The 17,270-nt window shown below is 41.9% G+C and overlaps 1 protein-coding gene across 5 annotated transcripts in view; it reads left to right on the top strand.

Moving 5' to 3' along the window:
- Positions 1-17,003, top strand: part of SHLD2 (shieldin complex subunit 2) — a 60,212-nt gene extending 43,209 nt beyond the window's left edge. For 3 of the 5 annotated variants that reach the window (XM_067465634.1, XM_067465633.1, XM_067465635.1), the window contains exons 7-9: positions 13-244; positions 14,439-14,554; positions 16,616-17,003. In XM_067465634.1, coding sequence (XP_067321735.1) covers positions 13-244; positions 14,439-14,554; positions 16,616-16,788 — 521 coding nt within the window. In that variant the 3' untranslated portion in view covers positions 16,789-17,003. Of the gene's footprint in view, positions 1-12; positions 245-14,438; positions 14,555-16,615 lie in introns of those variants that run through there. The other 2 variants (XM_067465636.1, XM_067465637.1) reach the window with 2 other exon arrangements.
- The last annotated feature ends 267 nt before the right edge of the window (positions 17,004-17,270 follow it).

Here is a 17,270-nt window from a genome sequence, read left to right as displayed (position 1 = left end):
CTGTTTTCATAGGAGTGTTTCAGGTGAAAGCCCATATCTCAGAACTGAAATTTACTGTTACTTCCTCTCCACATGAAGTTATTTTTGATTCAAATGCTTCATTACAGCATATAGTCGACTCACTTGCTCTTATCACTTATGTGGGCTGCGCAAAATGTAGATGTGAACTTCAGGCAGATGAAAACAAGATCTACAAACAATGCAATCGGTGTTTACCCTCTAATAAAGTGAAAACATTCTACAGGTAAAAAATTGTAATTGTATAGACAGTCATTGGATCCCAATTATTTCATTAAATATCGCAATGGTTCTTCATACTCCACAGCTGTCTTCCCTTATGGCAGTGGTTCTCAACCTGGGGTCCCCAGATGTTTTTGACCATACAACTCAGAAATCCCAGCCAGTTTACCAGCTGTTCGGATTTCTGGGAGTTGAAGGCCAAAAACATCTGGGGACCCCAGGTTGAGAACCACTGTCTTATGCCAATCTGGTTTTGAAACTGAGGGACTTTAAAAAATAGTTTGTGGTCTTAACTACCAAAAAGGTGTCTTTTTCCATCCAAATAAAAATATATTTTTTAAATGTGCAAAGGAATCTTGTAGAACCATAGAGACTGAGAGAAGGAAGTTGGTACATAACCTTTTGTAGACTTGCATCTCCTTCATCAGATGCCTAGAGTAGATGTAAGAGTACCTAAGAACATACCTTTATAGCCAGGAATGAGCAAGCCATGTGTGTGAATAGGAATAGAAATTCAAAACTTTTGAGTATTGTGAAGACATGACAAGTCCAGATTTCACAATGGTTGAAGGAAAGATGTTACCTGAAAAGGTAAGTAGATAGCCATATGACTAGTCGGGGGTGCTATTGGAATGTAGTGTGATGCTGGCTAGAAATCAGAAAAGATATGTGATAAACTGGCCAAGAGGAGCGTTAACTGATGTTATAATATGTGTACTGTAGTATTTAAAACACTGACAATGTAGTTATGTGGACTTTACTCGTTACAAAGTATATCCATTATAAAATGCATCTATTTTTTTCTAGATTTTGAATTATAAATAAATTCAGTGGCAGATTTCTCTCTCTGCATTTTATGTTATGGATGGAAATTCTGTAATTTCTAATAATAATAATAATAATACAGGGTTAGTCAAAATGAATAGGCCAATAAGAAAATTAATTTTAGACGAATGTATGTTTATTGTAACCAAACTACAGCTACGTATCGACAGATAAATTATCAAAGTTTTGTCTCACCTTCAGAGATGTTCGATATGGGCGCCCCGTGTGACACGGCAGACGTCCAAGCGATAGTCCAGTTCATTCCACATCATTTCACTTTGTTGAAAGGATGCACGAATGGATTCCACTGTGTCTTCGGAGACACGCGGTCGTCCTGTGGTTTTACCCTTGCATAAGCAGCCCGTCTCCTCAAATTGCTTTACCCACCTCGCAATGGAATGTCGATGAGGTGGTTCCTTGCCATACTTGGCTCGAAATTCTCGCTGGACTGTAATTACTGACATTGTTTTAGCAAATGTCATCACACAAAACGCCTTCTCTTTGCCTGATTCCGCCATTTTGAAAACAGCAACTCCTAGCGACGCCTAGCGGCATTAACGTACATGTGTGTTGCTCAAAAAAAACTTTGATAGTTTATCTGTCGCTACGTAGCTGTGGTTTGGTTACAGTAAACATACATTCGGCTACAATTAATTTTCTTATTTGCCTATTCATTTTGACTAACCCTGTACTTTATTTGTACCCCACTACCATCTCCCCAAGGGACCCGGTGCGGCTTACATGAGGCCGAGCCCAAATACAACAATACAAGCAATACAAGCAATAATAACAACAATACAAGCAAAATAAAAACATGGACAATAAAAATGCAACAATTAACAATAAGACAACACACAATTAAAACTGTGGGTAGGTCAAATGTAAAGTTAAAATTGGAAGTAATGCCAGGGCATGGGTGAAAAGGCGAAAGTGGCGTTTGTGGAAAACATACAAGCAGACCTAAAATGTAAAGTGCTTTGGAGGACAAAGTGCTATGGGAACATTATTCTGGGAAGGCACACTGGAACAACCACGTCTTCAAACTCCTCCTAAAGACTGCCAGAGTTGGGGCCTGCCTGATGTCCTTAGGGAGTGAGTTCCAGAGTCGAGGGGCCACCACCGAAAAGGCCCTCTCGTCCCACCAATCGTGCCTTATTACATTTCTCTAATATATTATTTTATAGTAAGCTACATCATGATTGTAAAAACTTTCTTCTTTAAAAGCCTGCCTGGATAACAATCTAGTTGTGTTTAGATTATTTTTGATAAAGAATTCAAAAGGCCCGTTCTGACTGAAATGATTTTGTTTACTGGTCCAATTTTCTTTTTAAAAAAAATAGTTTTATGATTACATTGCCCTTAGAGGTTTTATTGAATCCTTGGATGCCATTGTTGCAGTCTAGGACTGTTTAAAACACATACACACACAAAGATATATTTCTTTGTGGTTTCTCCCTCATACATATAGTTCTGCATAAACATCACACACAACTTTCTAGGGCTGAAAAGAATCTTGAAAATTCGATACCGGACAACACCCTACTAAACACAATATTGAATTATTTTCACCAATTCTAATGTGGGAAAATTGTGTTAGCAAACACTAGGTGGCAGCAGGGGTTGTGTTTTTCAGATGAGTGCAATTATGTTTTTAATTCAGATGTTTGAATGTTGTCTGTGTGTATGGGCTTTCCCTGGTGGTCTCCCAAGGTTTTTTTTTTGGTTTTTTTTTTGTTTTTGTTTTGTTTGCTGTTAGACTATGTTTGACTGGGCCAGTTTCAAAACTTTACTCTTAACAGTAGGTTTCATCACTATCACAGAGTTTTGGTGTTTGTGATCAAACATCTGCATTCCTGTAGCATAATAAACACATATCACAATGGCCAGGAGTGAATACATTTGGCACACCAGTCTTAAGTGGTGTGCCAGTGGTTATAGCCACCACAAAAATGTACGTTTGAGATGTGTCTGGCTATAACAACCACAAAATGTATCTCAGCAGGATCTCTAGCCCCCAGTGGCGCAGTGGGTTAAACCCCTGTGCCGGCAGGACTGAAGACCGACAGGTCGCAGGTTCGAATCCGGGGAGAGGCGGATGAGCTCCCTCTATCAGCTCCAGCTCCTCATACGGGGACATGAGAGAAGCCTCCCACAAGGATGATAAAAACATCAAATCATCCGGGCGTCCTCTGGGCAACGTCCTTGCAGACGGCCAATTCTCTCACAACAGAAGCGACTTGCAGTTTCTCGAGTCGCTCCTGACACAACAAAAAAAAAAAAGCAGGTTCTCTAAAATAACTGGGAGATTGGATCCTAAACTTTATTCTGCTCATCTGATTGATCCCACAATGTTTTGTAATGCAAACAATGTGATTTTTTTTTGTAGTGCAGCAAACAGACTACCATTTCAGATTATAGTAGATAATTTGTGTTTGACTGGCTGATCCAAAGAGTTGGGACTGGCTACAGGGAGCAGACAACCCCCCTCCCCTTCCCATTGCAACAGCTCCACTGGCTGCCAGTCTGTTTCCAGACACAATTCAGAGTGCTGGTTATGACCTTTATAGCCACTTTGAGTCTCTTGTAGAGAGAGAAAAAAGGGAATAATAATAATAATAATAATAATAATAATGACAACAACAACAATAATAATACAGCTTAGCTCCAGGCTATTTGGCTGACCGCATCCCTTTGTATAAACTTGCCCAGGCCCTGAGATCTTCATGAGAAGCCCTTTTTATTTATTTATTTATTTATTATTTGCTTTATTTCTATACCGCGTTTCTCAACCTATAATAGGTGACTCAATGCGGTTTAAAGTCTCATCTCCATCACAAGCTCAGTTGGTGGGAACAAGAGAGTGGGCCTTTTTTCTTGGTGGTTGCCCCTCGACTCTGGACCCCCTTTCCGCTTAGGAAAGCCAGAATGGGCCTCTCCCTGCTGTCTTTACAGTGGCATACTAAATAAAACCTTTTTATTCTCAGGATGTCCAAGAGGAGCAATCCACTACAATTGACTTTAACCCTCCATGTTTCAACTGGAATGGCAAGATCCAAGATTCTTTTTCAGTTGAACCATTGAGCCCCTTCTCTGACAGTTCTTTCTATCCTGCCTAACCGATCGGTCATGCTTGCCCTTCTCTGACAAACTTAAAGTCAAGGATGTTAGTAAGGATAAATAACAAGGCGAAAATAAGGAAAGATAAGCAATGATGTGTCTCCTGGTAAGCTGCAACTGTCATTTTGAAAACTGGCTCTCAGAGGCAATGCTTCCAAAGTGGAGAAAAACATTGCAGTAGCAAAGATATCTCTCAGGCAGGCTTTTAAAGAAGAAAGTTTTTACAATCAAGATTATAGTGCTATTTTTTATGTAGTTTAATAGGTTTTTGGATGATTTTATTAGTTCTAACTATGTATTTTAATACTCTTATATTTAACTAGCTGTACCCACCACACGTTGCCATGGCCAACCTGCCCTCCCTCTTTCTCTCCTTCTTTCTTTCTCCCCTTCCTTCCTTCCTTCCTTCCCTCTCTTCCTCTTCCCTTCCTTCCCATTTTCTTTCCCTTCCTCTTTCTCCCTGTTCTTTCTTCTCTACCTATTCTTACTCTGCAACTCCCAGCAGCCCTCCTGATTGATCAATATACCTACCTACCTATCTGTATGTAATCTATCTATCTGGAGGATTGCTCCCCCAGCAATAAGTTCAGGAATAAGAAATGGGAAATACGTATGGACAGTGAAATCCAAGGAGAAGAAAGCTTACAGCTTGGAAGCAGTGCATTTGGATCATCCTCCTCTCCTAAAGGGGATGCTGGGAACTGTAGTGTGGATATGCTATTGTGTGTTCTGTTTGCCAAGAGAGTCGTTTTGCGCATGCGCTGTGGTGTCTTTTTGGTTTTATTTTTTTCCTTTTTAAGTCTCTTCCGCTGTGTTTTTCAGTGTTTTTATGAGTGATGGTCACTTGTTGGCCTGATAGGTGTGTTGTGTCCAAATTTGGTGTCAATTTGTCCAGTGGTTTTTGAGTTTTGTTAATACCACAAATGAACATTACATTTTTATTTATATAGATTATATTTTCTCCATTTCCTTGCTTTAATACCCCCCCCCCCAACACATACACACACACATACACAATTGTTTTGCAGGCATTACAAGGTTTTGTTGTTGTTCATTCGTTCAGTCGTCTCTGACTCTTCGTGACCTCATGGACCAGCCCACGCCAAAGCTCCCTGTCAGCCGTCACCACCCCCAACTCCTTCAAGGTCCGTCCAGTCACTTCAAGGATGCCATCCATCCATCTTGCCCTTAGTCGGCCCCTCTTCCTTTTACCTTCCACTTTCCCCAGCATAATTGTCTCCTCTAGGCTTTGCTGTCTCCTCATGATGTGGCCAAAGTACTTCAACTTTGTCTCTAGTATCCTTCCCTCCAATGAGCAGCCGGGCTTTGTTTCCTGGAGGATGGACTGGTTGGATCTTCTCGCAGTCCAAGGCACTCTCAGAACTTTCCTCCAACACCACAGTTCAAAAGCAAGGTTTGTCCACGATAAAATATAATACAGTAGTACAATTGCTTCCCCTTCCCCTCTTCTCCGTTGGCTTCCCGTTTCTTGGGTAGGAGATGTCACTACTTTGAACATGTATGCCAAATATCCTCCAAGCTAGGTTAACTCTCTACCTGAGTGTTGTTTCTCAATATTTCTAATGTAAAATTGCTCCTGCCCTCGATCCATCTTTTTCTTCTTTAATAACATTGAAAAATGATCCCGTCCTTTCTGTAGTCGGTTTGATCCTTTAGTACAGGGGTCCCAAAACTAAGGCCCGTGGGCCGAATACGGCCCTCCAAGGTCATTTACCCGGCCCTCGCTCAGGGTCAACCTAAGTCTGAAACTACTTGAAAGCACACAGCAACAACAACAATCCTATCTCATCAGCCAAAAGCAGGCCCACACTTCCCATTGAAATACTAATAAGTTTATATTTGTTAAAAAGTTTCTTCATTTTAATTATTGTATTGTTTTAAAGTATTTTTGCACTACAAATAAGATATGTGCAGTGTGCATAGGAATTCATTCATGTTTTTTTTCAAATTATAATCCGGCCCTCCAGCAGTTTGAGGGACTGTGACCTGGCCCTCTGTTTACAAAGTTTGAGGACCCCTGCTTTAGTATTTATGTTTTAGGTTTTAATTTACATATTGTATGATTTTTTTGTGTTAGATGCTTTGAGTCTCTCTTGAGGGAGAAAAAGAGGGATATAAATATTAACAGCAATAATTTGATCTTACCAATTTGAGGCGTTATTTTTATTCTGAGCCTTGCTTTGTTTACAGAGAAGCTCACCAATGAGCCTCTAATGCAGTGGTTCTCAACCTGTGGGTCCCAAATGTTTTGACCTTCAACTCCCAGAAATCCTAACAGCTGGTAAACTGGCTGGGATTTCTGGAAGTTGTAGGCCAAAACACCCGAGGACCTATGTATTTTTATGTATTTCTTTGTGTTTATTCCTGTGTCAGTTTTCCATTTATAACCACTAACATGTCTCTTAACACCTGTTTTTAAAGAGTTAACCTTATTTACCACCTAATAAAGCACCAAACCTTTTTATTTGCGTAGAATGGTTAAAAGACAAATACTAGATTTTGTCTGCATTTCAAAGAGTGCTTATTTGTCTCATTTAGGAAACTGCATGCAAAAAATTACATTAAAACTACATTTCCTTTTCCTGGTCCCTTTAATTGCTTCTTGTCTTTCTGCTCTTTATTGAAAACAGTCAGTAGCAAATACACGAAATAATGGGCAGATTGATCGCTTAGAACACAAGCGGGAATCAAATGTTTTCCGCCTCTCAGGATGTTTTTGGAATGAGACATCCAGCAACGCTGGGAAATATAGCCAATGAACAAGGAGTGCTGTGAGTTGCAGTCCAATAACATCTGGAGAGCCATCATGATTCCTATCCCTGTTTTACAAAGACAAAAGTGTGTGTGCATGTGTCTATTTGTGTTTGAAGCAAGGTAGGAAACTTTTGGCCAGGAGCTGAATTGATTGTAGATGAGCACATTGAAGAGCACATACCACCAGCAGACAAAGCTATGCCTCAAAGTAAGCACATCTGTAGTCTCTAACTCAGCTTCTTATAACTGCAAGAAGTTAGAAGATAACCATGTGAAGGCGATCTGGCTGCAACATCTGTCACCCCATTGACTGCCAGGGTTGATTCAGCTGATCTGGCTGGCTAGTCGGGTGTCCCCTTCCTCCATCACCACTCCATGTGCATCCCTCCCAAAGCTGCGCACTTGGTGGAAGACGACAACATCCCAGGTATAAAAGGAGGTTACTGAGGTTGGACACCCAGTCCTGGGTAGAAGTAGCTCCTCCAAGAAGGAGGAGCTACTTGGGGAGTAGCTCCTCCAAGACCTACTTTGGAGGAGCTACTCCCCTCCCTGCAACCCCATTGCTCCTCTAAATGAATTGAATTATTTTCAAACAAAATACTGTGAGGTCAGGGAGACACTGGGCACCATAGTAGCAGCCTTGGGGGTTTATGCAGCATGGACTTTCTACAGCCCTTCTTTATTATTATTATTATTATTATTATTATTATTAACATTATTAACTCTATTTGTACCCCACTAACATCTCCCGAAGGACTCGGTGCGGCTTACAAAGGCCAAGGCCCTCAATAAAACAACAGCATAACAAATACAACAATAAAAACTCAAAAAAGCAAACCAATAAACATTAAAGCAATAAACAGTAAACACCATGACACATTTAAAAACAAAGGGCCGGGCCAAATGCAATGAATAAAATTAAAAGTGCTGGACATGTCAGGTGAAATGTAAAGATTTTAGAGTAGGTGCAATGACAAAATAGAGCCTTGCGGGACCCCACAGGTCAAAGGCCAGGGGTCCAAGCAGGCGTCCCCCAGCGTCACCATCTGGGATCGACCCTCCGGGAAGGACTGAAGCCACGACAGAACCGTGCCCCCGAGACCCATCCCAGAAAGTCGTCCCAGAAGGATACCATGATCGATGGTATCAAAAGCCACTGAGATGTCCAAGAGAACCAACAGAGTCACACTTCCCCTGTCCAGCTCCCTGCGGAGGTCATCCACCAAGGCGACCAAAGCCGTCTCGGTGCCGTGGCCAGGCCTGAAGCCAGACTGTGACTGGTCCTGGTAATTGATGTCATCTAGAAAGTCCTGGAGCTGGGAGGGACCACCCGCTCCAGCACCTTGCCCAGAAAAGGGAGGTTGGAGATTGGTCTGTAATTGTTCAGCACCGTGGAGTCAAGGGAGACCTTTTTAAGGAGTGGTCGGACCACAGCCTGTTTTAGTCGAGATGGAAAAAATCCCTGCTCCAATGATGCATTAATGATCAATAAAACCAGTCAATCAACCCATCCCTGGCCGATTTAATTAGCCAAGACGGGCAAGGGTCTAAAGCCGACGTGGTCGCCCTCACAGCACCAAGGACCTCCTCCACGGTCTCAAGAAGAACAAGCCTAAAAGAATCCCACAAAATTGGACAAGCAGGTGCCTCAATCACCTCTCCTGGCACTGTGATGAAATTGGAGTCCAACTCAAGGCGTATCTGAGCAACTATGATTGCCTAGACCAGGATTAATATTATTAAATATTATTAATTATTATTATTATACTGGGTTAGTCAAAATGAATAGGCCAATTCGGGTACAATTAATTTTCTTATTGGCCTATTCATTTTGACTAACCCTGTATAGTGCCACAGAGCCCCTCGCTATCACCCACAGAGCCCCAGGGGCTCTGCGAAGCACAGTTTGAGAACCCCTTGCCTAGACATTTCTCTTTTTTCTCTCTCTCTCATATACACACAAATTGCCAGTGGAGACTTAAAATTGAAGAGGGGGGATGTGTGAGGGGAGTAACCCAGCAGTGCCCCCACCAAAATGCTCTCCATACTGCAGCACAGAGGTCTCCATCGGTTTGTCAGAGGAAGGAAGGAAGCGAGAAGGCTGCAATTTTATAATTGTATTTTAATGATTTAGGATCTTGTCAAATATCTTTCTCTTTGAAAGTCCCATTTATTTGCAGCTGATTAAAAGTATTAGTGAGGGACTGAAATGCCTGCTCGGCTGCGGAGAGGACTCTGCACACATTTAATTGCTGGCATCAGAGAGCGGGGTGGTGAGGCGCCACAATTAGTCAAGTGTTTTGACTTCAAAGCTGAGAGATGTCCTTGACTTGAGGAGTGCTAAAGGTTAGATATGCTTGAGCATATATTGATTTTTTCCCCCTTGAATTTACTTTGGATCATAAGATAGGCTTGTTGTTCCAGCTGTTCACACAGGCATTTTCTATAAACTCTCGTTTTTATTGCTTTACTTATTTTTCAGAGCTTAATTTCAGCCTGTCCACGGAATCTCTTTTCTGTGCTACGGCTTAGCCCTGGGCCATATGTTAGCTCCTCGTGTTGCCTACATTTAGATAATACATAATGCTAGCTTCTGCGTCCCGCTTTCATGATACTCGAGGATTTGAACAACAAATGGAATGTTGGGTGGAGTCGATTCTTGAGTCTATGTACGTACACATGCCCACCATCTGCTGTATTTGAATAAATAGCTATATAACTACAGTAAATAAATACATTCATCTGTGTGAAAGTGTACCGAGCATGCCCTGATCTCAAATTGCATGGTTTTCAGAACTACCATTTGTAAGGTGTAGTATAAGATTGACTACAGAATTGTATTCTTGAATATATCTGAATACTAGCCGTCCCCTGCCTTGCTTTGCTGTGGCCCAGTCTGGTGATCTGGAAAATAAAGTAATGAGAAAGTGTTGGTTTCTAATATATACAATTTCTTTATGCTTGTGGATAAACAGGATTTCTTGTTGTTTCTTTGTCAGTGTCGATGGAGAGATTGTCTGGTTTGCCTACTCTGGAACATGCAGCATAGAATTGTCCTTCTTTAGGGGTCCCTTTCAAATCTATAATCTATCTATCTATCTATCTATCTATCTATCTATCTATCTATATATATATAAATGCTCTGTGCGTAATGAGTTCCTGAAAAACAAAAGAACCAATGAACGAAATCATACCAAATTTGGCAACAAAACGTATCACAACACAAGGAGTGACCATCACTCAAAAAATTATGATTTTGTCATTTGGGAGTTGTAGTTGCTGGGATTTATAGTTCACTTATAATTAGAGAGCATTCTGGACTCCACCAACGATGGAATTGAACCAAACTTGTCACACAGAACTCCCAGGACCAACAGAAAATATTGGAAGGGGTTGGTGGACATTGACCTTCAGTTTTGGAGTTATAGTTCATCTACATCTAGAGAGCACTGTGGACTCAAACAATGATGGATCTGGACCAAACTTGGCAGGAATACTCAATATGCCCAAATATAAACACAAATGGAGTTTGGGGGAAATAGACCTTGACATTTGGGAGTTGTAGTTACTAGGATGTATAGTTCACCTACAATCAAAGAGCATTCCGAACCCCACCAATGATTGAATTGGGACAAACTTCCCACACAGAACCCCCATGACCAACCTAAAATACTGTGTTTTCTGGTGGTCTTTGGTGACCCTTCTGATACCCCCCTGGTGACCCCCCTCCCCCGGGTCTTGACTTCCCAGGTTGAGAAATGCTGCCTTAAGGCCATCCAGTCCAACTCCCTTCACCAAGGCAAAAAAACATAATCAAAGCCCTCCCGACAAAGGGCCATCCAACCATTCACACACACATATGTATATGACAGATGCAGTATCAAAGCTTTGAAAGGGGCCCCTAAAGAAGGACAATGATATGTTGCATGTTCCAGAGTAGGCAAACCAGATATCAACACTGACAAAGAAACAGCAAGAAATACTGTTTACCCACAAGCATAAAGACATTACATATACTAGAAACCAACACTTTCTCATTACTTTATTTTCCAGATCACCAGACTGGGCCACAGCAACACGTGGCAGGGGACTGCTAGTACTATATCTCTCTGTGTGTGAATCATATATATATATCTATACCTATGGCTGGATGGCTCTTTGTCAGGAGAGTTTTGGTTATGTTTTCTTGCCCTGGTGAAGGGAATTGGACTGGATGGCCTTAAGGCAGCATTTCTCAACCTGGGAGTCGGGACCCCTGCAAAGATCATAAAGGGGTGCTAGAGGGGTCGCCAAAGACCATCAGAAAACACAGTATGTTCTGTTGGTCATGGGAGTTCTGTGTGGAAAGTTTGGTTCAATTCTATCGTTGATGGGATTCAGAATGCTCTTAGATTGTAGATGAACTATAAATCCCAGCAACTACAACTCCCAAATGTCAAGGTCTATTTTCCCCAAACTCCACCAGTGTTTACATTTGGGCATATTGAGTATTTGTGCCAAGTTTGGTCCAGATCCATCATTGTTTGAGTCCACAGTGCTCTCTGGATATAGGTGAACTACAACTCCAAAACTCAAGGTCAATGCCCACCAAACCCTTCGAATATTTTCTCTTGGTTGGGGGAATTCTGTGTGCCAAGACTGGTTAAATTCCATCATTGGTGGAGTTCAGAATGCTCTTTGATTGTAGGTCAACTAAATTCCATCATTGGTGGAGTTCAGAATGCTCTTTGATTGTAGGTCAACTAAAAATCCCAGCAACTACAAATGACAAAATCAATTTTTGAGTGATGGTTACGCATGGGCCTGATAGGTATATTGTGTCCAAATTTGTTGTCAATTCGCCCAGTAGTTTTTGAGTTATGTTAATCCCAGAAACGAACATTACATTTTTATTTATATACTAGCTGTACCCGCCACGCGTTGCTGTGGACAACCTTCTTTCCCTCTTTCTCTCCTTCCTTCCCGCTTTCCTTCCTTTCCTCTTTTTCTTTCCCTATTTCTATTCTTTCTTCCATCTCTACCTGTTTCTTTCCTCCCTTTCTTTGCTCTTTGGTTACATCATGACTGAAATCAAGAAATAGTTTTCTTAGATCTACAGAGACACTCGCTGGAACACCTCAGCAAGCGAGAGTCCAAAAGTGGCAGGCTCAAACCCAGCACCTCAATCCGAGGGTGATACCAGATGAGAGACTCCTTCCTGGGCACACAGAAGACTGGGCGACTTGGAAGGTGCTGAACAGACTGCGCTCTGGCACCATGAGATGCAGAGCCAATCTTAAGAAATGGGGCTACAAAGTTGAATCCACGACATGCGAGTGTGGAGAAGAGCAAACCACAGACCACCTGCTGCAATGCAACCTGAGCCCTGCTACATGCACAATGGAGAACCTCCTTGCGACAACACCAGAGGCACTCCAAGTGGCCAGATACTGGTCAAAGGACATTTAATCAACTACCAAGTTTGCAAAATTTGTGGGGTTTTTTATCTGTTTGTTTGTTTTGTTCTGTTAGAAATGTAATACAATGGTATTGTTGCTGATGACACAATAAATAAATATCCTTCCTTCCTTCCTTCCCTCTCTTTTTCCTTTTACTTTTTTATTTCCTTCTCTCCTTCCTTGTTCCTCTACCTTTCTTTCCTTCCTTCCTTCCTTCCTTCTTTCCCTCCTTCCTTTCCTCTTTCCCTCCTTCTCTCATTACTTCATGACTGTCCCTTCCATTTACTATTGTATTTATATCTTGCATAGAAAGAGGAAGGGGAGGAGAAGGAGAAGGAGAAGGAAGGAAGGTAGGAGGGGGATGAAGACAGGAGGGAGGGAAGGAAATGAACAAAGGGAGAGAAGGAGGAAAGGAAGGAAAAAGAAGGAAAGAAAGGAAAGGAAGAAGGAAGGAGGGACAGTAAGGAGAAAGAAGGAAGAAAAGGAAAGGGAGGAAAGAAGGGAAGGGAGTGAGGGACAGGAGGTCCTTCACTCAAGCATCGTCGACCTTCCTCGTCTCCTTCTCCTCCCCGCCTTCCTTGCCTGGGGGCTCCACTGGTGCCGCTGCCACTCATCTGGCCCTTCCTCTTCCAGCAGGGAGAGGAGGAGGAGACCGCCCTCCTGACATAGCAGGGAAAGAGAAGGGGCTCCATGCGGCAAGCCTCCACCTCCACTCCCATGGTGCCCACTCTCGCTTGTGTGTGTGTGTTTGTGGCCATGCATGTGCGCCAGGCTCCTAATGCTTTACCCGCCGGCTGTTTCCCTGCAAGGAGGAGGGGGCGTGGCCATGGGTCTGCGGTTTCTCCTTTGTGGAAATGCAATTTAGAAGTCCTTTCTGCTTTTTGTTATCATTGTTTTTTTGAGTGGGTTTTTTGAGTGAAGGACATACATTGGTCTGATATGTGTATTGTGTCCAAATTTGGTGTCAATTCCCCAGTGGTTTTTGAGTTCTGTTAATCCCACAAATGAACATTACATTTTTATTTATATAGATGGATTAAATAGCAAGCAAGCAGCGTATTTTCTGTTTCTTCTGCCTTGTGATAATGGGAGAAGTTTCTTTCCAAAACCAGGAGTGGCATCTATTTGCTTTGGATTTTCAAACCATCCCAGGCCTAGAATAGTTCTGAGAAGTCACCATACAGCAATATCCATGATTTTCAGTCTCTGGGTTGTGAAAAAAAAAATCTTTAACCCTGGTATAGCCTTTTGTTTGTATATAAATATCTGAGCTAATATTGCAATAGTATGGCAATATTTTACTTCCTACTGTATTTTGTAACATATATCGGGTTGGAGAGAGAAGGAAGTGGAGCAAAAACTGGGAAATAATAAGCTTTACTCCATTGTTCAAAAGTACATTTTGATTGGGTTGTTGTAAGGGTATATGGCCATGGTCTAGAGGCATTCTCTCCTGACATTTCACCTGCATCTATGGCAAGCATCCTCAGAGGTAGTGAGGTCTGTTGGAACTAGGAAAAAGGGTTTATATATCTGTGGAATGACCAGGGTTAGACAAAGGACTCTTCTCTGCTGGAGCTAGGTGTGAATGTTTCAACCTGTCAGGCCATTATATGCTAATCAAGTTGATCAGTTGAAACATTCACACCTAGCTCCAGCAGACAAGAGTCCTTTGTCTCACCCTGGTCATTCCACAGATATATAAACCCTTTTTCCTAGTTCCAACAGACCTCACTACTTCTGAGGATGCTTGCCATAGATGCAGGCGAAACGTCAGGAGAGAATGCCTCTAGACCATGGCCATAAAGCCCGAAAAAACCTACAACAACCCAGTGATTCCGGCCATGAAAGCCTTCGACAATACATTTTGATTGCTTGTTTGGGTCTTATCATTTAATCAAGGCAATATGTTTAAAAAGAGATGCCAGCAGAATAACAGTGTGTGACCGAAGTTAGTAACATTAATTATCCTATCTATTAGCATCAGATGACAAAGTATATTATCAAAAATGCATGCATGACTGTCCTTGTTTACTTTTTTAGACCAGCACAAATGACCATAGAAGAGGGAGGATATGAAATCTGTGTTCATGTGATATCAGAACTGATTGAGAAAATATTCCTCAACATTCCAGCTGAGTGGCAAAGCAAAACTATAGGTAAAGCATTGTGAATTACCCGGTCATTGTGTAACTGAATCAAAGAAGCAAATCATATTTAGTGACTAATAAAATGTTTGGCATTTTAACATCAAGATAAGTGATTTTAATGTTTTAATATGTGTATAGTCTAGTATGTTTCGGCATTTAAAGTTGCTGTTTTTTATGTTGTGCTCCGCCCTGAGTCCCCTTTGGGGTGAGAAGGGCAGAATATAAATGCTTTAAATAAATTTAAATAAATTGCCCAAGTGGAGATATAGCAGCCGCCAAGGCACAATGGGTTAAGCCAGGTCACAGTCCCTCAAACTGTTGGAGGGCCGGTTTATAATTAGAAAAAAATATGAATGAATTCCTATGCACACTGCACATATTTTATTTGTGGTGCAAAAAAACACTTAAAATACAATAATTAAAATGAACAATTTTAGCAAATATAAACTTATTCGTATTTCAATGGGAAGTGTGGGCCTGCTTTCGGCTGATGAGATAGGATTGTTGTTGTGCTTTCAAGTCGTTTCAGACTTAGGTTGACCCTGAGCGAGGGCCAGGTCTTGGAGGGCCGTATTCAGCCCTCGGGCCTTAGTTTGAAGACCCCTGGGTTAAACCTTTGTGCCAGCTGAATTGCTGACCTGAAGGTCGGCGGGTCATATCTGCGAGACGGGGTGAGCTCCTGTCTGTCAGCTACAGCTTCTCATGTGGGGACATGAGAGAAGCCTCCCACAAGATGATAACACATCCAGGCGTCCCCTGGGCAACGTCTCTGCAGATGGCCAATTCTCTCACACCTGTAGCAACGTGCAATTTCTTAACTTGCTTTTCACATGATAAAGAAAAACTGGTGATATGCAGATTTCCATTTATTCATCCCTGTTTTGTTAGATGTTTATTCAAGAGGAGCCCCTGGTGGCGCAGTAGGTTAAGGCGCTGAGCTGCTGAGCTTGTTGACCGAAAGGTCACAGGTTTGAATCTGGGGGGCAGCGTGAGGTTCTGCTGTCAGCCCCACCTTCTGCCAACCTAGCAGTTCGAAAACATTCAAATGTGAGTAGATCAATAGGTACCACATGGAGCCCCTAGTGGCGCAGAGGGTTAAACCCATGTGCCGACAGGACTGAAGACCAACAGGTCGCAGGTTCGAATCCGGGGAGAGGCGGATGAGCTCCCTCCATCAGTTCCAGCTCCTCATGCGGGGACATGAGAGAGGCCTCCCACAAGGATGATGAAAACATCAAAATCATCCGGGCATCCCCTGGGCAACATCCTTGCAGACAGCCAATTCTCTCACACCAGAAGCGACTTGCAGTTTCCAAAGTCACTCCTGAAACTACAAAAAAAAAAATAGGTACCACTCCTGCAGGAATGTAACGGCGCTCCATGCAGTCATGCCAGCCACATGACCTTGGAGGTGTCTACGGACAACTGCGACTCTTCAGCTTAGAAATGGAAATGAGCACCACACCCCAGAGTCAGACACGACCGGACTTAATGTCAGGGGAAATCCTTTACCTTTACCTTATTCAAGAGCTTTTCCAATGAATTGTCGAAGGCTTTCATGGCCGGAATCCATGGGTTGTTGTAGGTTGTAGGACCTCATTACCTCTGAGGATGCTTGCCATAGATGCAGGCAAAACGTCAGGAGAAAAATTGCCTCCAGAACATGGCCATATAGCCCGGAAAAACCTACAACAACCCATTTTCCAATGAAGCTTTACATTCTATTCTCAAAACACCATAAAACACTTTATCCAGTCAGTAGAACTTTAGTATATAATGTGAAAGTTTCTTTTCTACAGTTGTAATGAGGAAGAGATAGGACCAGTGTGAAGGGTTGCTCCCCAACACCGGAGGGAAAAGATTCCCTCTCCATTATGGTCTTTGGGGTTTCAATCTCCATTGTGTTCTGGATCTCAGCAGTGCATTGTCCTTTTGAAATGTTTGCTTTATTTTTTTAAGTTAGAGACTTGTAAACATCTTTGTAAATCGCATTGCGGTACTTAAAATAATCCACATCTTTTTAGATAAAAGAGCTTTATTGATAGCTGTGCCTGTCTTTGTCTTTTGCAGAGCCTTCCTTAGATACCACCTATGGCATGATTGTAGCTGATTTATGCCATGCACTTCTTACAGACACAAAAGCAACCTATCTTTTGACAATCAGAAGCCATTTTGTACTGGATGAAAACAGCTATCCGTTGGAAAAGGATTTCCATCTGCTGGGTTTTCATCTTGACCTCTGAGCAAAGGGCTTTCTTGAAGGAATGTTGAACTTTTTTCACCATCCAGTCTCTAATATTATAAGTGATTTTTTTAAATGTATTTATATTTTAATGAGTTGTATAAAATCTTCCAGAAATCGTTTTATTTTTATAGCTGAAATTTGCATTATTTATGAAAAGAAATTATTTTTATGCAATATCTCTCCATTAACTATCAATAAACTAAATTTAATGATGTTCCATTGCATTTGTCTATTTGTAGGCATCAGGAAATTCCTGAAATTGTGTTATATTAAAGAATTCTGAAATTACATCACCACCAATTTTAACTCTCATCCTAGCATACCTTTTCCGAACTTGTTCCCTTGTATGTATTTCTTTAAAAGAGAGTTGAGATTAAACTTGCGCACAGATTTGGATTGGTCAGTTCCCTTCAGCCAATCCAGCTTGTTCAGTTTGACCGGCTGGCCGTAATGGCACCAAGGGTTTTATTGGCCCCAACA

This window comes from Anolis sagrei, chromosome 3 (assembly GCF_037176765.1).
Source record: "Anolis sagrei isolate rAnoSag1 chromosome 3, rAnoSag1.mat, whole genome shotgun sequence".
Taxonomy (NCBI): Eukaryota; Metazoa; Chordata; class Lepidosauria; order Squamata; family Dactyloidae; genus Anolis; species Anolis sagrei.
This window is presented reverse-complemented; position numbering and strand designations above follow the sequence as displayed.